The sequence below is a fragment of the Drosophila eugracilis genome, unplaced genomic scaffold (genome assembly GCF_018153835.1).
Source record: "Drosophila eugracilis isolate 14026-0451.02 unplaced genomic scaffold, ASM1815383v1 contig_47, whole genome shotgun sequence".
NCBI classification, from domain to species: domain Eukaryota; kingdom Metazoa; phylum Arthropoda; class Insecta; order Diptera; family Drosophilidae; genus Drosophila; species Drosophila eugracilis.
The window spans coordinates 3,159,763-3,183,514 of NW_024573338.1; the positions used below are offsets into that span (position 1 = coordinate 3,159,763).

At 41.8% G+C, this 23,752-nt stretch overlaps 1 protein-coding gene across 1 annotated transcript; it reads left to right on the forward strand.

Annotated features, from left to right (window-relative positions):
- Positions 1–8,093: 8,093 nt before the first annotated feature.
- LOC108115567 (probable serine/threonine-protein kinase DDB_G0272282) lies at positions 8,094–23,511 on the forward strand. The gene is given in 7 exon segments (XM_041819167.1): positions 8,094–8,574; positions 12,825–13,021; positions 14,253–14,679; positions 15,363–15,695; positions 22,976–23,377; positions 23,379–23,443; positions 23,495–23,511. Coding segments are annotated over 7 exon segments (1,572 nt in total). The 5' UTR covers positions 8,094–8,443.
- The last annotated feature ends 241 nt before the right edge of the window (positions 23,512–23,752 follow it).

Genomic DNA, 23,752 nt, shown 5'->3' on the forward strand with positions numbered 1-23,752 from the left:
TGTATCTATTTGGATTTACAAATTGTTTTTGGCAGCACACAGGGAAATTCTGCATACCTCGCAGTATTTGTATTCATGATTGGCTTAAAAATATTATAACTTTTATTAATATTCAAATAAATATTTGGTAACTATCTATATCTTTACTAAAATTTCAGAAAACTGAGGTAGTTTTTTTTAAGAAAACTTTTTCTGTATATCCTGCATAGCTTAAAACTTACAGCCCAAGCACCTTCTTTTCTTGCTGTGCATTTATAGGTCCTTCCATCGATTTGGTTGTGTAAGCGTCGGTGGATTGGCTCATAGGGAAATTACATTTGTAGGTCGTTTAGGCTCGACGCCCTTCCTTCGCATCGCAGACTTCGCACATGGCCCTGTCAATATTTGCCCAACTTCAACGCCAAACTGTATGTCGAATACCCAGGAATCCCCCGCCAAAATCCTAAGAGAGCGAACAAAAAAAAAATCTGTACGTCTGTCATTTTTTTCCTGGTACTTACGGCTTTAATGTGGCCCAAAACCAAACCCAAGCCCAAACCGATGCTTGGGATTTGTTTACTGAAGCGCGAATCTGTTTTATTTTTTGTTGTCGTGCGTCTTGGTTTTTCCCACCGCCCAATCCGGTTTATCTATCTCACGTGTTTGTAGGATATTTGCCTTTGAGGGGATTTCCCCAATCAATTTTTTTTTCTTTCCTATTTTTTTTTTTCTTTTTTTTTGCTGGACAGGAAAGTCCTGTCTATCTGCCGTGTTGCGTTTGCCAATTTGCGTTTAAGCAAAACCTTTGACCGACCGACAATGCCAATCAACACGCATACGCCGTGTGGCCGCTTGCCGCGCGTGTGTCTATTTTATATACCGCTCCCATTTTCTCAATTTGGTGAATTTACGAGCTGGCAGGCCAGTTGATCCTTGGCCATATTGTTGTACAGTATTTAGCATAAATGCCCATTTGCTTGATTTCAATACTCGCTCTGTGGGTGTGTACTTGTCTGGGCTTAGATAAAATTTAATTACAAAATGCAATTTACTTTTTGGGCCCAGTCAACTGAAGGGTTTCGAAATTGAGTTTTAGGTTTGGCAATCGAGAGAGAGATATCTGGTAAATTGCACTAGTTCGTGGGGATGGAATATGTAAACATACAATCTTGGCTCACTTTAATTTTACAATTATGCTAACGCAGGCCAAAATGGAAATTTCGTGTTTGTGTTTGTCTTTGCCTTTTCATTATTGAAAGTACTTCGCCGTTGTTGGGGTTAAAGTGAAACATTAATTGTGTTTATCTCAAATGGCATTTTCAAATTGCTTTTGCGGCTGTTTCAATTAGTCTGTCAATTAACACTTTTCACCAAGGGTCAGGAATTAGACATTCAGTGTGCTTAACCCCAAATTGGCCAGCGTTCATCAATCGTCTAATCACTTCTTCTGCCTCTGACCCAACCGCAGAATAATTGGCCACTTTCTGGGTAAAAGAGCAATGGATTCTTCTCCAACCCCCCTAACAACAGAGGTCAAATTGTCAGTTCACTCACAGTTTGCCTTTTGGCCAAAAGGGCAGACATCATTGCCGGGAGCTGGCTAATTATATTTACTCCCGAAGCTACACATTACAGCAGCTCCACTATAATTTCGAATTGCAGACAGAAACTGGAAAAAAAAGCTTGGAATACGGGATGAAAAAGAAAAAAGGAAGAGCAACGCGGCGTATACGCAATGTACTTGTAATGTGTTACGGCAATTCATTTTTTGATTAGCCGCGGCGAAATTGTTGGCAGCGTAGAAAGCTAGATGGGAAAAAAAAGGAAGGACGAAACAAGGAAAATATTGCCGAGGGCCAGTGGCCGGAATAATAAAGCCACAAATAATAAACAACGAAGCGTGTCCGCGTTCGTGTCCTGGCTTGTTGTCTCCATGTTCCTGTTTGCTACCGTGTCCTATGCCATTTCGTGCCCTCGTACTCCTCCTCCTCTTTCTTCAGCTCTTTCCAGCTGGTCTTGCAGTCTGAAATTTCAATTTAAAAGCTTGTAATTTTTCAAGGACCTCAAACCCAAACCCTGCTACTGCTCCTTCGCACGGATAGACAACGTTTGTATAGAGGGTGGGACATATTCATGGGGTCTAGATGGCCTGGTTGTCACCGCGTTTCAGCATCATCATCGTTGCGCATATGTGTGTGACTGGCTGGCTGGTTGGCTGGATGGCCTTCTCCAACAGAATCCCCAGCATTCATTCACTCATCCATATTGAATAGACACAGTAAAAGTTGGCCTAAGAGAATTTTTCACGAGTCTGCGAGCAGGCTTGAAGGTTCGAATACGCCTGCGAAATTTGAAACTTGAAAGTTGAAAGAAATATGCTAATCGAATTTCAAAGAATAAATTCCGTTTGCGTAGGCACTTATGTCTGTTCTTGGGGATAAATGTTCATAGTTGACATTTCGTGGGACATTTAACTTTTCACTCAAATAAGGGAGCAGTTGTGCTTATTTATTGCCAAAGTTGAAAACTCAAAGAAATTGGTCAGTTCCACTTTTCACAAGAAGTTCGTTTGGCTATCTTTCTGTTTGTTTTTAAGGAAATTAAAGAGAGAAAATAAACTTTGGCAAATAAAATTTAAAGGGAAGAAAAAGGAAAGCATAAGGAAGCTTTTAAAGGCGGGCTACATAAAATGGCATGAATGGTTTTATGGGTTTCCCATTAAAGAGAAATCAATTTGCTTTTTTAAGGACTTAACGATCGTAAAGTGAACTTTACGAAACTTATCTTTCTTTAATAATTTAAAATATCATACTTCTTGTCACCTAAAATTAAGAGAAATCCCAACTAATTTCTCTCCTAAATACTTAGTAAACTAAATGAAATTCTCTTAATTGCTAATTGCTTATGCAAACTATGCACTTAGCTGGTTTTCACTGTCCGGTGTGTCAGATGGGCTTGTTGTTGGCCACCGTTGGTTGGCTTCTTTGTTGGCTTGTTTGTTTTTTGCCAGCTGCATGCAGCCAGCCATGAAATCTGTGCAACCTTTGCCCGCCCTGTTCCCTACACTCCATTGCCTTACTATGTCATAGGGCTGAATGTCCTGGAGCCGAAAGCTATTTGGTGCTGGCTGAAACAAAACTAAATACCTTGGATGTGTGTGTCAGTTTGTTTTTTTTTCTGCCAGTCAATGGCGGCATACAATTTCAGCTAAAAGAAAACACAACTTGGCAACTTGAACCATAAATGTCGGCCGAGTCAGACGAAAGACAAAAAGACAAGTGCCCCAACAACCCCTGGCGTATGAATACACTTCAAGGCTGGCATTTTCATGGCTGGACGCCCGAAAATGAAAATAAAATGCCGACAACACTCATACGCCCCGTTGTCTAATATGTGTCTAAACCATCGAGCTTCTATTTAGTTTCCCTCTTTTATTTTCGGTCTACCGTCGCAGCCTAGTTCTAAAGTCTATGGAAAACAGGAACCCAAACACCTCAGTTCATTCCATCCTGCGGCAAATCCCAATCCTCTTAAGGCGTCGCCTTGTTAACATGTCGCATTTCATCCGCATTATTAACGCTCATCGCTCGTCTTGGCATTCTTTGTTTTAACGGCTTTTGTTAGCCCGGCTATTTACACTGGAAAATTGTACTCAAGTGCTAATATTGTGGGCCGTAGAGAGGCGTAGATAAGGCCCATAGCCATACATTTTGCTTAGCCGACTGAGTGCTGAGTGGCAACTGACTTGATATGGCCAGACAATGCCAGACGAATAACAAAAACTGAATATGGGGCTGGCGGCAGGTCAAGTGGGAGGTGGGGCAGCGTAAGCTGGGAAATCAGGGAAAGAAAGACGTATGTCAGTATCTGCAAAATATACATACAGCCTGGGGGCCAGTCTACGGAAAACAATGGACTTCAGAGGCCATTTTTTGGTTAGGGCGTGTATTGGAAGAGTGTTTGGCTTTGGATAAGCAGTTTGGCTGAGGAGGAGCAGACAAAGTCCTGCCGTGGAAGCCTCTCATATTTTTTTGGTGTCTACGTGAATCACTCTAAATACTTCTCACAATTCGATGGCTGAGAGCTGCGTTCAAGATAAACTAGCCACAAATTTTGATGGAAAAGGCTTTCTGGTAATGGAATTTCTGAAGGCACTTTAAGAATTATTTGAAGCTGTATTGATTTTTGAGTTAGGTTAAGTTTAGAAATTTAACGCTGTTTATTAACAGCTTTGTCAGCTATTAATGTCCAATAATCCGAGCTCTTATATTTAGATCGAAAATAGTTCTGATTTAAAAATAAACAAGGGTGGTGAAGGTATTTTTGCTTGTTAAAGGGGAAATATATTGTAAGCATAGTCCTTAGTCATCTTTTCTAAGGTAAGGTTCTTAAATATTTTTTAAAAGAGAGCAAAACTTGTGCCCAGTTCTTGAAATTACAATAATAAAAGAGCGAAAATTTGTAAGTCAAAATACCGTCTTAAATCAGCTTAGGCCAAATGCCATTTTGGTTGTTCCAGACAAATTAGAGAGAAATTACCCGAACGTCTATCCAATCTCAACCTCCTGACCCACACACACACTCTCAGCCAAGTTGCGGCATGTTGACAATTAGTCCTTTAAATTAGGTGGGCGGGCCATTTGTGCCACCTTCTGCGTTCCTGTGGATGCCCCTATTTGTGTTTCTCTTGCTGTTGCTGTTGTTGTGTGGCGCTGAAATGAAATTGATTGTACTTTTCGCTGCCCCATCGGGAAATCTAAAAGGGGGGTTCGGGAGTTCAGAGGTCGGTGTTAATAGGTGTGGGCATGCAGTGTGATTACAAGGCAGAAGCTGAGCAGCTCGTTAGCTTGAGGTGCCTTTAGGTATTTGCCTTGTGGCCAGCGGACAATGAGACGCAAAGCCAAGTAATTAAGACAGTGACAAACACTCAACGGAACCACTTTAACAGGAGTAATGAGTGTAAAAGAGATGGGAATAAAATAAAGGCAGAGAGTAACAGAGAGAGAGAGACAAGGATAACGATGCAAAGGACAAAGGTCAGCGAGCCACTTGGCTCGTGTTTATGCGCCTTTTATGCTGCAACTTCATTAAATTTTACTTTTATGAGCGCAAACAAATCGTTAAAAACATCTCAAAGGCTCTTGCACAATGGGGGCCACGCCCCCAAGCCACTCACTCCAGCTCTTTTCCCTCTCCTCTTCCACCCCACTTCACGAGCAGACAGTTGGGCCGGGAAATGTAGCCAGTCGGACAACGGTTCTTTTAATTACTTTCTGCATAAATTTGCACTCATTTCCGGCCCTCGCTCACTCTCTGGAGATGTCTGGACCAGCTGGGCACTAAATGGGAAACAAATTTGGTGGATACAGTCAAGGAAGAAAAACTAGTTTTAGTAGCTACTAAAAATTCAAGAAGAAACTTGCAATGTTCTTACCATTTTCCCGTTAAGTATTATTTAATATTGGCTTTTTAAGTCGTTTAAGTTTTTATACATAAATTATAAAACTCCTTACATATTTTTACCACTTCTGAGTTTTTTAATGTCGACGAAATTCATACTAAAACATGTAAATCTATAAATTCCAATTTTTAACTCCCTAAAAAAAACCTGAAAGTACTTTACAAATTTTTCCTAATATTATTACAAATAATAATATCCTAATAATATTACAAAGTCCTAGCATTTTGATCACAACTGTAAGCTGCGTACTTATATGTTTGCTTTTCAGCTTAGCGCTTTGTTGTGCCGAATAAAAAATTATGCAAAGGAAAAGTGCAAAGGCGAGAGTTCCTCCAAAATGTTGGCCCATAAAGGGAGTTGGAAGGGTCCTGGTTCGCGTTCGCATTCGCTTTATGCCAGGCACTTGATGGCAGAGCTGGGTTCTTAATGCTCCAGTGGCACCTCCTTCACCCCCACCGCCATCAACGCACATGTGCGAGTGTCCTTTGGGTGTCCTGCTACAAGTTGGTATGTTGTTGTCCTGCTCCTGGTTTAGTCCTCCGCCCCTTTGGTGTTCGCTGGCAAATTGTTATTTAATTATGGCATCCTTACGCTGCCCCCTAATGCCGAGATGCTGGAGTCCTAGAGTCCTAGAGACGACCACAACCGGTCACGTTCTGGCGTTCCGGTAATGGCGAATAAATCAACAGCGGAAGCGTTGCAAGTGACGTGCCACCGATGTGGTTGTGGTTAGCCCAGCTCCACCTGTCCGGGATGTGTCGTTTATCGTCCTTTTCCCCAACCGCTAGCAGCAGTCGCAGCAGCAGGACTTGGAGCGCGAAATGATTGACTTTAAAGTCAAATTGCGCAATCTAAGCCAAAGGCAACATCCTCGAGCGTGCCGGAAATGGCTTGCAACATGGGCACAGACACGGTCTTTTAGCCAGGAACGCTCCCGGCTTCCAATCAGCGTCGAAGCTTGCCATGACATTCAATTAACTCGATGCCAAGCGAGGGATACCTGGGCGGAGGGGGATAACGTTTCGGAAATTAATCCACGTGTCAACTCCTGATGGTGCTCAAAAGGATACTTCAGCTCTGTGGGCAGCAAGTTCTATTCGTGGTTTGTTTTGTTTTCAAAATGGAACTGGAAAACCATGAAATGTTTTTTTCAAAGTTCAACCTTAAAGTTTTCCCTTGGAAAAAAATTTCTAAAAAAATTCAAGATTAAATCTAATTTTTAGAAACATAAATTGATTTACACAACTTAATTTAAACCTAGTTGATGTGTAATCAATCCAAGCATGAAGCAATTAAATTCTCGACGATAGCTAGACAGGCCTGAAGTCTCTATCCATCTCCTGATTTATCCTTGCTCAACTTTTTGTCTATAGTCCGCGCGTGACTCTGACATCCATCTGGTCTTGACAGCTTCCGGCTGTGATTATCAAATCAAGATATAATTGCTTCGATGCCCCATTGCCATTACCCTTATCAAGAATAGAACAGTTCCAGCAATTATTTTCTGATTCATGGCAGCTCATCAGGAATTCAGTTGACCAGGTTCCAGGTTCCCCCAACGATGACCCAAATACAGCATCATAATCATTTATCAGCAGTCTCGTTGTCTGTACTCAGGACTTAGAACCCTGCCAAGGATAGGTAGCTATCAACGATTTGGCAGGAGTCGTAAATAGTTTTCCGATTTTCAGTGAGTAAATAAGTCAATATTAAGTTAGCCGATAAGTCGCCTTTTGTGGGATGTCCCTCAATTGAGCTTCAGTTTTGTGGCTGCGCAGCAATTTCTTATCCTTTATCAAGGAGACTGTCGTACACAGAGCACAGCTGACTGCCTGCCTGTCTGTATGTGAATTCAAGTTTGAGTCCTGAGTGTGCTGAAAATGTTTTCAAAATCCACTCAAGCTCACTTAGAAGTCACCACCAACGACAGCAGGTGGAAAATGTGGGTGTAACGTTGAGACATTCAACTTTATGCTGTGAGCATTCTCAGGGATTCCCAGGGATTACCTTCTCTACCCTCCTCTCCTTGTGCACACCAATAAACTTGACAGTTAATCCGTAATTGATCTGGAAAAAGGTACGATTATGATAATGAACCTGACAATGAGAATGCTGATGGAACTGAAACTCAAACTGAAATTGACATTTTGAGGGAAGAATTCGAAGAGTGACCAAAAAGTAAGACCCCACAGTTTATGTTGCCATTCTGATTCTGGTTAAAGTCGCATTCGGAAAACCACATGAATTTAAATTTTTATTTGACAATAATAAAAGAAAGGACGTGTCAAGACAAATGTCCTTGGTGGGTGGCGGTAGGTGGCTGGGGAAATTCGTTTATGGAAATGCGTAAAGCGACGAAGAAATTCGCAACTTACCTAAGCAGCCATAACAGCAGATCATAAATAAAACAATATCATATGAACGCTTATGGAGCGTGTGTTTGTGTGTGCGTGTGTAATGGTTTTGGGGGGCAAGTGTGTTAGTGGGTGAAAACCCGAATGGGTGGCACTGCGACATGTAAGCAAAATGTTATTTGCTTCTTGGCACGCAATTGTCTGACAAAGCAACGAGGCAGCTGGGAGCACGTGCAGGTCCTGCCAGGATATGTAAATCCACGCGTGTGTGTGCATAGATATAACCATGTTCCATGTTCCATATACTATACTTTAGTTCCTCATTCTTCTCCTCCTACCAAGAAAATGGAGCAATAGTGCAATGGTATTAGTGAAGCCAGTGTAAGGACCAACCCCTCGCAGCGAAGGCAAAAGCCAAAAGTGAGAAATCCAGCAGCCAAAGGACTACGCCAGGAGCATACAAAATGCCAGCCATGGCGCAACTTGTCATAAGCGGCACTGCCGGCTTACAAGCAAAATAACCAGCCAACAAAAGGACACCAGCGAGAGCAACTCAAGCAGCAGCAGCAGCAGCAGCCACAGCAGGATACGGGAGACAAGTCAGGAGCAGCAGGAGCAGAGGAGCAACACCACCACCATTACCAACAAAATGGAGCCAGATACTGCAGCAGGTCCTGCGAAGAAAAGCGGCACCACCCTCTCCGTGGATCGGGCCGCCTTCCTCCTGCTGCGCGTCAGGAAAGTGTTCAAGAAGAAGCGACAGCAGCGCAAGGAGCGACAGTAAGTCGAATGTTTGCCATTACTTAACAACCGCCGGGGGGTAATCGCGGATTTCAGAAAGGGCAGAGGGGGGAGTGTTAGTCGGGATTTGCCGGATTTCCCAAGCAATGAATTGTCAGCCAGCCGAAGGCAAACAGAATTAACAATCTGTTTGAACGGCGGATTGAAAACGGATTGGACCGCAATCAAAACCGATTTAGTTGCCAATCAATAAGCGCGGTCCGAAACTAAATCTGGTTTTAGGAGGTTTTGTTATTTCAATTATTTATATTATATTTGGGAGGTCATACTTAATAGTTATTACATAGTTAATAGTACTTGAATTGTTAAGATTATGATTTTATTTTGAAGTTAAGTTTTGTTAAGTTTTTCTCATTTGCAAAACAAACAAGTTGCACTTCGAAGTATTTACAAACTGTAAACTACAATCCAATAATCCAATGAATAAAATACACATTTTCTGAGCAGAGAATGTTTAAATACGTAATTACATTTTCTATTTTGCAAAGCCGACTATTTATTTATATTTTTGATGATTTTTAATCCCAGCTTTTGCTTTTCTTGCTTGCTTTGAGTATGCAAAATGCGATTTGTGGAGTTTATGGCTTAGAACAACATTTAGAGCTCTAAAGGCCTCACCATTGCCAACCCTTCAATAAATACCCCAAAATCTTCTGTTTTAAGACACCCAATTTGAAAACTCTTGAAAGACTTTTAAACTTGAAAATGCTGGCACTCCCGCAAAAAGCAGAAGTCCCTAAGGAAATGAATAGAAAGCAGCTTGCATTTTTGGGGGCATTTAAAGTTTTTTTTGGCAACGCATTTGCAGGGGCGGATGCAGCGTTTGAAGGACCCTCAAAAGTAGCTGATAAATAGCTCGTGGAGCCCGAGAGGCCAAGTGTTTTTGGGGAGCGTTTGGGCGTGGCAAAGGTGCCGATGTGGGCGTGGCAAACCAATCTCAATTCCCATGCACGTACTGCTGCCATTGCTCATTTGTTTGCTGGTAGCGAAGGAAGCTGGGAAGAGCAGCTCGTTAGAGATTCGCAGCAATGTTTATCCGCAATTTCAGTAGCTCTTGCTCTTCAACGCAGTTTATTGCACAGTGGGTGGGGCTGGTGCGTGTGCTGCACGAAGAAAGAAGGAAGAAGAATTTTCGAAATTTCTTCTATATTTTTTCCCTTTGGCCTGGCTGCATTGCGCCGTAATGAAAATGCTTTTTATAGCCTTAGCCTGGCATTCGCATGCTCAACATTTGCTTAAGGAGCTGGGAACTGCCGAAGAATGCCAAGCGGCAAACTCAATTAGGCACGAGCAACCCGTTTCCGCGTTCAAGTTGCCTGCGGATGTTCAAGTAGGTACGCTTAAAGTTCACTCACTTGTTCTTAAGTTCATGGAACATGTCAGCCTTCTTTAACCCCTTTTAAACGGGGCGTGGCCGTGGCTGGGTGTCCCTTTTTGGGCTGAAAAAAGGGTCCGCCTTCCGATGATTTGATTACATGAACAACATTTGCTCTAATTATGCACGCACATGTAAACACAGCACAAATGCAATTACACTACCCTTCTGCTCACGCACACACAAAGACTGAATGCCTGGATTACAGGGCGCACACAGTGCGTATGCGTAATTTGGCAAAGCCTTTCGGCTTAGTTGCCCTTTTCACACACAAATGACGCTCGAAATGCGACAGGAATGTTGTCGTATCTGATGTTAATATGCCTGATAACCAAAGAACTTCATTAGTTCTCGTCCGAGATGCAAAGGGAATTCCCTAACTACAATATTCAAATAGGGAAATGAAGATAATCGCTGGCAAGTAATTGAATCACACGACTGTCCATGTGTTAATCCTTCCCTCAAGAGCAGTATTTCATATCCACATTCTGGAACTTGGCTCATTAAATAACACCTCTTCATTATCGGGCTGTAAACTTTTATGCCAGGCCTCATCTTAAAGCACTTTGCCCACCAATTCCGGCAGCATGTTAACCTTTTTTCACTCCTTTACTGGATGATCCCTGCTACTGCTCCTGCTCTGGCCCGTGCCCCTTTGGTCCTTGGGTAATGTACGATTTACGGTTACGAGTATTTCACGTCAATTATGTAGATCCGCTTTGAGTTATGTGAGTGGGCTGTGCCACGGGGTCGCTCACCGTCATCTCCCAACCGAGAACCTTCTTTTTCCCGGCTTTGTTGCGTTTTTTTGGAGCTCCCCTCTGTGCGACCTGTAACAGCTTGCCTTTAGTGGGTGCCGTGGCATTATTCTCGCATATATGTGCGCCTTTGTGCTCGACACTCAACACTCTGAAAGCGCCGCCAGCAAAAACCTCAAACCTCTTAGCTGCACAGCGAAAATATATTTGCCACCAAATTAGTCATTAATTTTGGTTTACGCAGATTCGCTATATCCTATCTGGCAATAACATAAATCTCAAACGGGTCAGATAGTAAGGTCATAAAATACCTAGCTTAGAACATATGTCTCTGCCAAGATTTTATATAGATAGAAATCTGAAAAATATTTATAAAATAATTTAGATTCTTAGAAAAACGAAATCAAGACGTTTTTTACAAATTTTTTACCCATTTCCCTGAGTGTACCATAAAAACAAAAGGGTGCCGTCGTGGGCCCTTCACAACTTTAACTTATTTCACTAAAGCATTATATAATTTTGCCTTTATTTATGTGTGTGGACATTGTGCTGTCTGTGTGTGTGTTGCTCTTTTTTGGCAGCTTTAACTATTTTCTCAAGTTGTCCGCTGTTGTTGCGTCGCACTCCTTCGGTTGCAAGGACGCAGATAAATTGCTTACATGATTCTTTTGCCTTTTGGTGCAACTTTGCTGCAGTTTTGCTACCATGATGGAACAGAACTAAGTGCGGGTGCAGCTTTTTGCCATGGAGAGGGAGAGAGAGAGAGCGAAAGAGAGAGCAATTGAATGTGTTGTCCCTTGGCTGGGATCTTGTAAATGCCTCTGGGTGAGGAAAACTTTGCTGATTTCTGTTCGTTCGGCATCGCCCTCCTGCTATCATCAGCATCAATATTGCATGAGGGGCGAGTAAGGGCGGGTAGCCCTGGCAGATATTCGGGCGCCTTGGCAAAATGTCAAAGTCAGAAATAAATCAAATAAAAAGTTTTCCATTTTTTGTTAGCATATACAGCAGCTCTCTCGTGCTCTTTATTTTTTGCTGTATTTTTTATTATTGCATGCAGATATATGTATAGTTGAAGGTGGGGAGAGGTGGTCGGTTTTGGGTTGGTTTGTGTGGAACTGTTCCATCAGATTGACAATTGCCAGCGAAGGACCAGAAGGACAGACGCATCTGGTGTAGGCGTCAAGTTGAGAATCGAGTTCGAGTGCCAGGAATTCAATCACACACATCAGCCTGCAGAAATTGCGAGAGAATTGGGAAAGGGAGTAAGGGGTTCGGTGGAGGCGGGGGAGGCGGTGTTCCTGCCAGATGTCACAGCCACCGTATGATATGTGAGAATGGGGTTCGTAGGGCCTGCGAGGTGTTGAAAGTAATTTCCACACAACAATCAAATGTAATTCACATGCGAGCGCAAAAAAATGCGCAAAGCGACAGCTGACAATGACACTCTTCCCAACGCACAGTGGGTGCAAGCAATAAACAAATTAAATTGTAGGAATTCTAGGCTTGCCATTGATATGAACTATGAGTGAAGATCTAAAGACGAAACACATTTTGTAATCTACATTTTGGTTTAATTTTAGTTTCCAAATAATTTGTTTTACTTTCATTCCTTATCCTCTCTTTTGTAGTTTTATTAAAGTGAAAACTTAAACAGAAACTTAAAATAGAACTTAAAAAGTTTAAATATCTTTTCTAAATTCAACCTAATCCGTAGAGCCCTTTACTATGTTGAGTTCCTAAGCTGATACTCGTAAAAATGTCATAAAACAGAATAGGATTTTAGCCAAATAACCCTTTCCCCAGGCTCAATGTGCAAGAAGAATATGCCCCAGAGAAAGAGAGAGAGAGAGGGCCGGAGCAAAGAATTCCATAGGGGGTGGTGGCGTAGCACATGCAAATGAAACGGAAATGGCATGGAGCTGTGCAATGAGAACGGGAAATAATTGCATTTACTTGCTGACACTCCCGACTCGTCGCACTTAATAAATAATAGCATTAACTTATTATTGTCACTTTCTTTGGCTCTTCCGCACCCTTTACCCATGAGTTTCTCTCAAACCCTTTTTATCGTTTTTTCTCTCTTTCCATTTCAGAGCCCAGCAGAGTGGCGCCACGGCGGGTGGCGGTGCTGGCGGTGCGGGCGGTGCAGGTGGTGGTTCCGGGTCACAATCGCGACCGGGCAGCCGCAAGCTGCCGCCGCCATTGTTACGGTCGCGCACACTACCCGCCATCATTGTGCCAGGACTTCCGGTCGTCTCGCTGCACACGGATAAACAAACATTTCAATTGGGTGCGTAGCATGCCACTGTGGTAGCAATGGGTTAATTATATTGCAAAAAAATCTCATTAAAAAAACAACGTAATTTCTTTGCACATCGATCATGAGACTGAGAGACTGCAATTACTCAAAAAATCACATTTCATGGGTTAATGTTGCATAAATAATTGCTTTAATTGTAAGGATTTTTCAATAATTAATGGGGTAAAGTCAAGAGAATTAATCTTCTGCTTAAAAGTTGTTTAAAAATTGAAAAAAAAAAAAACTACAGTGAATGTACAAATTTGAGAATTTTTGATAGTTTTTAAGATAATTTTCTACCCCTAATAATTTAACCACAACTGTAAGCATACGCGAAGAGTAAATCAGTTTAATTAAGATAACTTTGGTTTGCAAACAGAAATTGATTTATGATGGCTATGCCTAGAATCAGGCCAAGGCCATTCAATATAATCCCCATACGTGACTACATATAAATGCATTTTCCTGCTTGTTCTGAGAGCTTTTAAAGGCTTATTTGCCACCTCGAATACCAGCACTTCAATCCTTTCATTGTCTGGCTTTTGAATTACCTTTTTGCACAGGAAAATCATTTTCCGGAATTTTCACTCAAGAGTATTTGAATAGATTTTCATGGCAACATGACCAATGTCCAGATTCGATTAACTAATTGACCAAAGGGTAAAAACAGTTTAGAAATATTTTAAGCGCTGGAAAGAGAGCTACAAAAAAGGTGATTATATTATTTGAATAGAATTAAAAGGCTTCAGATATTTAAACCAAAATGTAAGATAAAATATTTAATAGGAGTTTTAAAACCATTCCTCTTAATGCTCCAACTACTACTACTACCACTGAAATAATCCGATTAAATTCAATGCTTAGCAAAATTCAAATTTCTATCGTTTTCCTTTGAAATCGAGCAAGCCTGAAAGGCTGCTACACGGAATGTTATCTTCCTGGAAAAAACTGAAAGGCTAAAAGAAAGTATGATTATAATGAAAGCGCTTTGCACACTTTCCTCTGGCATTGGCACATGTGTGTGGGTTGTGGCATGTTTGCGCCAGCAGAATATGTAATTAAGAACTTTTGACAGGTTTTCAGTACAAGTTATGATTAATATAATGAAAGTGCATTTAAGCCGCACACGCCAAAGTATCTATGTATCCATGTAAATATATATATAGCTTTATCTGATTTCCCATTTTATACGCCCAAAACATGCACACACACACACATACAGAGGAGCGTTTGCTGGGCAGCAAAAGCCGCAGTGGCAGCGCCAGCGGTCATCGTTGGTCGCTGCTCACACGTGCCACCAACAACAGCAGTAACAGCAGCAGCAACAATAATACCGCAAGCAGCAACAACAACAACAACACACATTTGGCCAACAACAACAATACTTTGATGGTAAAATCATTGAATTTGCCAAAAGACGATAGCAATTTGGTCTATCGACGAAAGTCATCGGGCAGTACGCCCCATCAGCATCAGAGCACGCACCACCACCACCAACATCATCATCATCATCATCAGCAATTGCAGTTGCAGCAGCATCAGCAGCAATTGCAGCAGCAGCAATCGCATCTGCAACACCTGGGGGACAGCTCGCTGTTCCAACTCTCCGATGACTTCGAGTGCCACGCAGATGGATCCCTGTTGCTCAGGTGGGTATTTAGAGAAAGGCATCTGAATTGGCCATTAATTAGAGATTGGTCAGCTTTGTTTGATCTTTTAACTAGCCACAGAATTAAGTTTGGTATCGGGGATAACAGCATATATCCTACTTAACAAAGCTAAAAAGCTATAAATTATTAAAATGGCAAACAATAAATATATCTTCCAAAGTCCATAATATATTGCCAACAGAAACACAACAAACTACTTTATCTAAATATCCAGTAGCCAAAAAGTTCTGAATTATTACAATAGCTTTTAGGGGTCAACTTTGTATTATCATAAGTAAACTAAGTAATAACAGTATAAAAGGAGAGAAGAGTGGAAAGTTTTGAGCCTATAATTTAATAACTTAACTAGTTCTGAAAGAAATTAATGTTATTGTGTTATCAAAAAAACATCCAACATGATTTTTATCAACAACAAATGAGGATTCTATACTCTTTTAGCTAAGATATTAAAGTAAATTCCAATCACTGATTAAGTGCCTTAAGAGTTTTCCATTTACACATCGACTTTCTGACTTATAGAAGCCGAGTTAAGTTTGTAGAAGAATAGGAATTTCAAAAATAAGCATTCCAATACAATTTTATATCCATCTTAATCTTGGTAACCTTATTCTATATTTCTCTTAGCTTCAAAGCATACTTCAAAGTACCTTTCTCTTCCACAGAATTCCCGCTCCCCATGTGGTGGCAGCGCGGGCCTATCGCCTGGCAGCCCGAAAACGAGCAGCTGCCTCCTCGGAGGCATCCACACCAATGGCTCGAGAGAACATCCTCCACGAGATACCACTGGTGGAGACAGCCAGCTCAGGATCCGGCTCTGGATCTGGATCGAGCACGACCTTCACGCGACTGGCCAAATTGCTGCATCAATCAAGCGCCCTGGCAGGCAGGTCCAATCTGCAACCACCGCCGTCGGCAGATAGTGCCGTTCAGAGTCTGGGCCGAGGATTGGGCTTGGGTCTTGGCGAGGAGGCGCCACGTCGTCTGTCCTGGGAGAGGTGCGTATACGTAATTTACAGCATTCCCCCGCCTTTTGGCCACCGCATTTGTGAGTGCGACATGTCTGCGTTGTCAACTTTCACCTTGACTGGTCTGGTGGCGAGCGCTGGTGCAATTAGCTAATTTCATTTACGCCCTCCAGCTGGGAAAGCTGATCTCGGTCGTGTGTCTCCGAGTCCGCCACCTAATGGCCAGCCATATGAGGTTGGTTGGCTGGCCAGAAGGATGGACGGACTGGGATGGTTAGCTGGTTGGACGAACTTGATGACAGGACAGCAGCTTGGTCTGCGTTCGAGTGCCGCATTTGTCTTCATTCGTTACGGTTCACGGCAGGCTAATGGAGACACATGCAGTCGCAAGATTAACACGCCCGAGGCAGCACCACACCTCTTATCCTTTACCTTGCCCCGGCTGGGAAGGATGCTGAGCTTAATTAACGTCACTCCCTCTACACGATAAGTTGCACAAATCAAACCACAGCTGGCTAGCTTGCAGGCGGTATTAGGTGGACTTAAAGGGGTCTATTACCCTGAAAGCTAAGAGCACTGTCAAGGGGAAACCAATTAAGTAATAATATCTACAAGACGGCTTTAGTAATAAGCTGGGGTAGATATTGTGTTTGGTTGAAATGATTCTAATAGTTTTGATTATTTTCAATTGCCTTGGCTTGTTGAGGAGATTGATTCATGGTACTGTTCCATGCTGCTCTCTTATTTTTATTTAATCATCTTTATTAACGATTAATTCATCCGAATATTTTTTATTCAATGCTAGACTTAGATTGAGAGAATGGATAACGATATACAAAGCCTAAAAGACAAATATAAGTTTTTAAATTAATACAAATTGAAAGCACTAGGGAAATATTTCTTTAAATTCTGTAAAGTGCTTTTAAAAGCGATTATATAAAAAGACACCAAAAACGAGGAAGCCAGTTCTTCAGATGCTTTCCGTCTGAGCAGTTCTTCACGCAATAAAATGCCAAGATTAGAAAAACATTTTCTGTACCTATTTTTGTTATGGGTTTTGTATAGTGAAGTTAAATCAGAGGATACCTCAGAAACCACCTGCCGCCTTAAGGACCCGGTACTTCAATGTGGTGCCTATTGCTTTGGCGTATTTTATCCATTAATTCAACACAATGAGAAAGTTCTGCATTTGTGGTACATAATGGCTGGCAAAGTAAACGAAACAGAAATCAAGTTGGATAAATTACTTAATGAAACTAAAACTGTAGTGGAAAGTCAGGCTAGGTTGAAAACTCAATTTCTATCCATAAATGAAACTGTAAAAAGCATTAAGATTGCAATGGAAAATAAGGAAGTGACTTGGACTAAAAGCATACCTCCATTTTTTGAGCTCTTTGGCTCAAGATACTTTCGAATCGTTGAGGAAGAGAAAAACTGGACAGATGCTGCCAGGATATGCCGTGAAATGGGTGGCTATCTAGCATCCTTTCAAAACGAAGAGGACTTTAAGGCCATCAGTGAGAAATGCAGAAATCAACCTTACTGGCTGGGCATCAACAACCGGGCTAATGTGCACAACTTTGTATCCGAGTCCTCTGGCAAAATGGCAAAATATTTAAAATGGAGATCCGGACAACCCGTTTACCACGCTGATAGGGATTTCCGCTACGTTTATATGGCCGATGGCAAAATGAGCGTTTATACACATTTGGGTTTCTATTATTTTATTTGCCAGGCAGATGAAGTTTAGTTTTGGAAAATAAATATTAAATTACAATTATTTTTAGCAGCCTTTTTATAGCTGCAAGTTGAAGTTTTTTAGTTACATTTTATTTTCTCATTTAAAAATCACAAGAAATCAGGACTATAAAAACCACCTTTAATTATAATAAATATTTGTTTTTATGCCTACAAGCTGCATAATAATATAAGTAGAACAAATGTAATGCAAGCTGTTTAATTTGTGGTTTAATTTGTGTTTTGGTTTTACAACATTAAATAATTGAGAAGAGGTTTAAATGTTAAATTAGTTTTGCTAATTTTAGACCAATGCTAATTCCAAATTCACAAGCTTTAACGTGTTTGTGGGTGAATCAAACTGTAGTCCTGATTAATTATGTAAGCACATTTATCGACGTGCAGTACAAAAGGAGGAAACGCTTTGGCCAGACCAGGCCAATATCACATGTCCCTGACGGGATTAAGCAATTTACGAGCGGAAAGACTATGCCTTGAACTCTCCTCCCCTCTCTCCCGTCTCTACTCTGCACTTTACTTCACAATGGACCACTTGCCGTTGACCATGGTCAAGAGTGTAAAATCATTTTGGCAAACAAGCCGCAGGAGGTACAGAAGGACCTTCTGTCCTTTCCACCGAACACTGATTGCAACGCTTCGTGTCTGTCTTTCTCTTTCTGACAGCCAGTACAGGACACAGGATATACTGTACTGGCTATACTAAGTTCTGCGTTCTGTGTTCTGTGGCGCAACAACGTCACTTCACCCATGGCACTGTTTTATGTGTTTAAACTTTGATATTTTAAAATGCAAAAAAAAACCGAAAAACCGAAACAAAAGGAGTCCGCTTTTGGGACGGGTTATGGCCAGCGTTGTTGTTCTGTTCTGTTTGTATTGCGTTACGTTGCTAAATTTAGAGCCAACGAGCTTGTACGCAAGTAAAACAACGTAAATGGCAAGAGTAGAAGCCAGCAATGCGCATAATAATAACTGCAAAGCTCGGCCAAGATGGAGTGAGTGGGTCCTTGGCTGGGTGGGACAGGGAAACTCCCCCAGTTAGGGTCTTAGTTGGGGTTTTTTTCCCCAGTCTTCACTGGCTTAATTGTGAATGCATTATTCATGAAACAACAGCCAAAGACAAAGATGGAGGCGGTCCATCTAAAGCTTCAACATTTTAAGAAAGTGAACAGGGAAAGCAATATTGTAGTCGACCAAGGGATATCTGCTACTTCCTTAGTGATAGAAAATTAGAACTTGGCGAGAGATTGAGGCAAGAATAATATTTTAAAGTATTCAAATACGTGAGAAACAAGAGAAAACCTTTACAAAAACACAGATTTAAGTTGAATACACATTTTTATTTGAGCTCCGTTGACACGTTAAATTAATTTTAATAAAATTTCAATCGGCAATAAATTTCCGGTTGATTTACTTCCACAAAAAGGCAGACTGATTGTAAAACAAACGTTGTCATACGCAGAAAAGGCAATTCCGCTAATGGATATGGATTTTTTAAAAATAATCAGAAGTTGGCCAACTAGGTTTTTAAATTTAAAATCCAATATTAAACATTAATACTAGAAGTTTTTTAACTTTATATACAGATTTAAAGAGAAGGCAGAAATGGCCTAAAAAGGCTTTCAAATAGGTCATCAAAAAACTTTAATAAGTAATAGTTAAAACCCCAGTGACTTGGCCCTTCTTATTATTTCCTCTTTTTGGAACATATTTGCCTAATTCTAAAGCTAAAATCTATCATACCCCTGTACATTACCATCAATGGGTACAAGAAGATGGAGAGGACGCGAAGCGAAGCCAATAAAATCGTGTCCTGCCACCTCCAGCTCCACCGCCACAGTCGTGATGCTGTGGATAAAGTTTTGTGCGTCTTGTCGCCGCTGCTCCTGTGGCAGAAGGAGCAGCCACTAAACTAGCTGGGACAACAAGATGCCACTGGAAGTTCGAGTAAACGAACCATAACTGAAATTGCGCATACGTCATGTGCGCCATGCACACACCAAGAAATGCCACCCACACAGAAACACAAATACACAGACACACAGATGCGAAAACAAATACAATGACAAAACTCATTAACTGGGTTTTCGTGGGCGGCGGCAGGTTATGTAGTGTAAAATTTTATAAATTGCATGCGGCTTCGCGGAACAGAAAATAAATAAAAATACAAAAAGTTTAGCTAAAAGCCTCGACGAAGTCGGCGACTTGCTGATGTCAACATCAATTTGTGAGGCACGGCCGCCATTCTGTTTCTGATTTATTTTCAGTTTCACTTTGTGTCCTTTGAGCGGGGGTCTGTATTTGTGTGTGTGAGTATGAGTATGTGTGAGATCGGCATAAAAGGTCGGAAAATGCGAGTGGAAGCCCCCGCTATGATGATGAGCGACAGACAACAACCAAAAATTTGCCAGATGTGACCCCGAAAGAGTCGACTGGTTGGAGTTGGCCAACAGTCATTAGGCCTAATGTGTGGCTCATTTGACCGGGGCCAAAAGCATACTCATACACACACACACCCCTATAGCCAAAAAGGATATCGATCCAGAGTTAACTAACTTCTATGTCCCAATGCACTTTTCACTCACATCCAATTACTGTGCAGGCGACACTAAGCCATGTCCCAGTCAATTGTTTTGAGGCTGCCAACCCACATCTGAATCAACTGCCAGCCAGTCCCCATTAAGGCCATTTTCCACACTAGGTTGACAGCTTCTTCGCCCATCCTAAGCTTTAAGGAGTTCTTCAAGGACGTGCCAGAAAATTTCTAGAGTATTTCACTTTTACCAAAACGAACTTCGAAATATTTAATGCCAGGCAAGGATTGTGTGCGTAAATGTGTCACTTGTTCTTAGCACATTTCCGGAAAATCACCTATGATGTGGGGGGGAGTTGTGTGTAAAGTGTAAATAAGGAGACCAAATGACAGACAAACTGGGCAGGGAAAAGACAGTCCCACATTAGAAAATGCCAAAGAAATGTACTGAAAGAAAAGGAAAGTCTTTTATCGAGGTTTTAGATTTTTAAAGAATTTTTCTTCAAATATTATAAATAAAAGATTTTTTTTTATTATATTGACAAGTTTAGAAACTTAATGTCTTATATAGAATTTTCTCTAAGTACACACGCCATATACTTTCAGTTCACCAGTTTTACCTGCCAAATTTATACGACCTTGCCAAGTCAAATACTCTTGACTGTTTTGTTGATTTTTGCGATATATAGTATCCCTGGGCCAAGGAAAACACAGGCCAAGTTTGCTTGGCAGAGCACTTGACTTATTGCCACCAGTTGGCAGTTGGTTAAAGTGCTTGTATGCATAAGTTAATAACAATCATTATTATCGACAGCTCCTACTTTAGATGCCGTCTGTTGCCGCCATATCCAGAGTTACATTTTGAGGTTTCCTAGCAAACAGGCTGCAATCTTATTGCTGGCTTAGGCCAAAGAGAACCGACAACTGAGAACTTGAGGCATATGGTCGCCTGTCATTTCTCATCTGCATCGCAGGCCAACGTCTACAATGAGGTTGACAACTGGCAAGGGCACAACACGCCACAGTAGCAAGTCAAGTAGAGCTAACTAGGGTCTACTTTGCCGCCTGTCGCCTGCCGTGAAATGTGTCTGTGGCTTGGGGGGTTTCTTATAATTCTTTCGTCTTCTTCTCCTTCCCCAAACCAAAATCAACCCCTACGCAGTCCCCAGTCACAACCCCTAGAATTCTGTAGTCAAGTCCCAGCCATCAGCCATCAGCTATCAGCGACGATGACGAGAATAAGTTTTTGCACCACAGTTTACTATAGGATGTGAAGGTACACTTAGGAGAAAACAAGCATGGTCTAATTTGTGATGGAATAATACTGTTCTTAGTGATAAGAATTATGTTATATAAACCCAATACGTTCTTATCATTACTTTGATAAAATGCCAACTTTATCTTAAAAGACACCCCTGCTTTTGCACAGTGCAACAAGGGAAATGGCTGCTTGATGGGAAAAGGGTTTTTCTTTTGGGGTTGGGGAAGCACTTCGTTTGTTGCTTAAAAGCGTCGTAATTTGATTGAATTTGCGTTGATTAAGCGTATTTAGCTGTTGGCAAATTATGAATGTGTTTAATTGCAAACTCACTTAATTGTCTCATGGGGGTAGGGCAGAAGTTCCAAGTAAAAGACGGAGATCTGAAAGAGAGACACTGGGTTTATTATGGTTTCGGATTAACAGAATTAGCGAGTGTGTGTACGAATGCATCCAGCTACAAGGAGGGATCCTCTGTGGCAACCCCTGGACCCATCCACAGACATCACTCAAATTGACTTTACGAGGGGCGTTGAGATTGCCGACAGCTTTTGCGGTTTTAATTGAAAATGTTGCGCATACGACATGTTTTACTCACTCACACATCCGAAACTCATATTAATATATGAGCTTTCATTGGAGGACAAATTGGTTACCAACTCGCTGGCATAGAGAAAGTTCAGCCCAAGGTTGGAGCGTGCTTAATGTGGTCGAGTTTCCCCAACTTGACTCTGATTATGCAAATGCTGTAAATGAGCAAAAGTGCGTCGGCAGGGGCAACTCAATTTGTGTGCTGCTTGCAAATTAATTCAGGGTGGTGTTGAAAACATAGCAAATATATAGTATGATGCAGCAAACGGCAAAACAAAGTTCGCAACTAAAGTTCACTGTGCATTCACATCATGAATCGCTATCCAGCCAGCTAGGCAGCCAACCCGTTTCCCGTTTTCCCAAGCAGTCAGCAAATTAATCCATTACTAGGCCGCCAAGTGGACCGTAAATTGCAGTTTACTCTGACCCATCAGCCAACATCACCCACCTCGATTTGCAGGCCATAAACTTGACCAGTCATGGGCAAAAGCGTGCCAGCAAAATGCCAAGAAAAGTGAGGAAAAAACGCAGAAAAGTGTTTGACTTGAATGAAGAAATACGCTCGACCGGCTACAAACATGCGTCAACTTTGTCAGCATTACCCGCAGCAACACATTAGAGCCAGCTGTCCGCTGTTGTGCCTGCACTTAGCGCAAAATGTGGCTAATAAATATAAAAGTAATACAGATTTATGCTAATCGAAATAGGTCTCACAAAATAAACATTAAAGTTTATACTCCTGAGTCGAAAATGAGTAAGCCCTTTCTCTTAAAGTCAAACCTAAAACTAATCTTTTGTTTTAGGGCTAAAAACTACGAATGATTTACCGAAATCATATCATTTTTTCTCCGTGATTTCGCACAGCAGTGGCGACACTTTTCCCGCTGCCCCGACGAGCGGCTTTCTCCTCTCTTGGCGTGGCCATAAAAAAGTGGACACATTATGGCAACTAGGCCGGCCAGTGACCGCAGCGGCACTTAATGGTCTGCGGGCAGCTCATTAAAATGTCAGACAGCGTGAAGTAATTACGATACTCTGCAAGTTTGCACTTGTTAGAAGAATCCCCAGCCATCCTCTAAGGGAATCTCCACCAGAATCCATTGAGTTGCTCATCGTGTTTCATGACTTTGGTTTATGTGTTTCCCTTTTCCTATTTTTATTTTCTTCTTGCAGGCGCAAGGACAGCAGTGCTCTTCAGCGTTCGGCCAGCATCGACTCCTTTGCCGAGATTGTGTTTAGCGAATCGCCACGCACCTCACTGGCAGTCACGGGGCCAGGTGCCACCTCCGGAGCTGGTGCCCCTTCGCCATTCAGCAAACGTCCTTCGGCCAGCAGCCTGTACTCCACCTCAACGTCCAGCTCCTTCGGCTCGCAGGCGCAAGCACAGCTGAATGTCAATTACGGTGACTCGACAGTCGGATCCGGATCAGCGGGTGGACCGAGCTCAGGTCACCATGGGGCGTCAGGTGGAGGCAATGGGGGCAGCAGTGCCAGCAGCAGCCGGCGTGAAAGCATGCTGAGTCCCTCCTCTACGCGCCGCTCCAAGCTGACCAGAATCATAAACGGTGAGTGCGGCAAATCGGATGCGGAATCCACAATTTCTATTTTGTTGCCAGGCGATGCGTGCCATATCGATGGATAGTGCTGGGAACTATCTATCTAGTTTTTTTCCTTTTTATTTATTTTTTACAGGCATATCGAATTCGTAACCTTAATTGCGGTTTTGGTTGCTGTCTTAGGGAATAACACTGTTCATATGTTCATTTAAGATGGTTCACTTAAAACTAAATATATTGATAAACAAACTAGTACACAGTGATATTTATAAAACATTATGATACATAGCGGCTTACAGATATGAAAATAATTATAAACAAATTCAAAGGGGGTTTTTGATATCAACCCTCATATAAATATAGAAAAATGAACTCATAATGAACTATCAATATA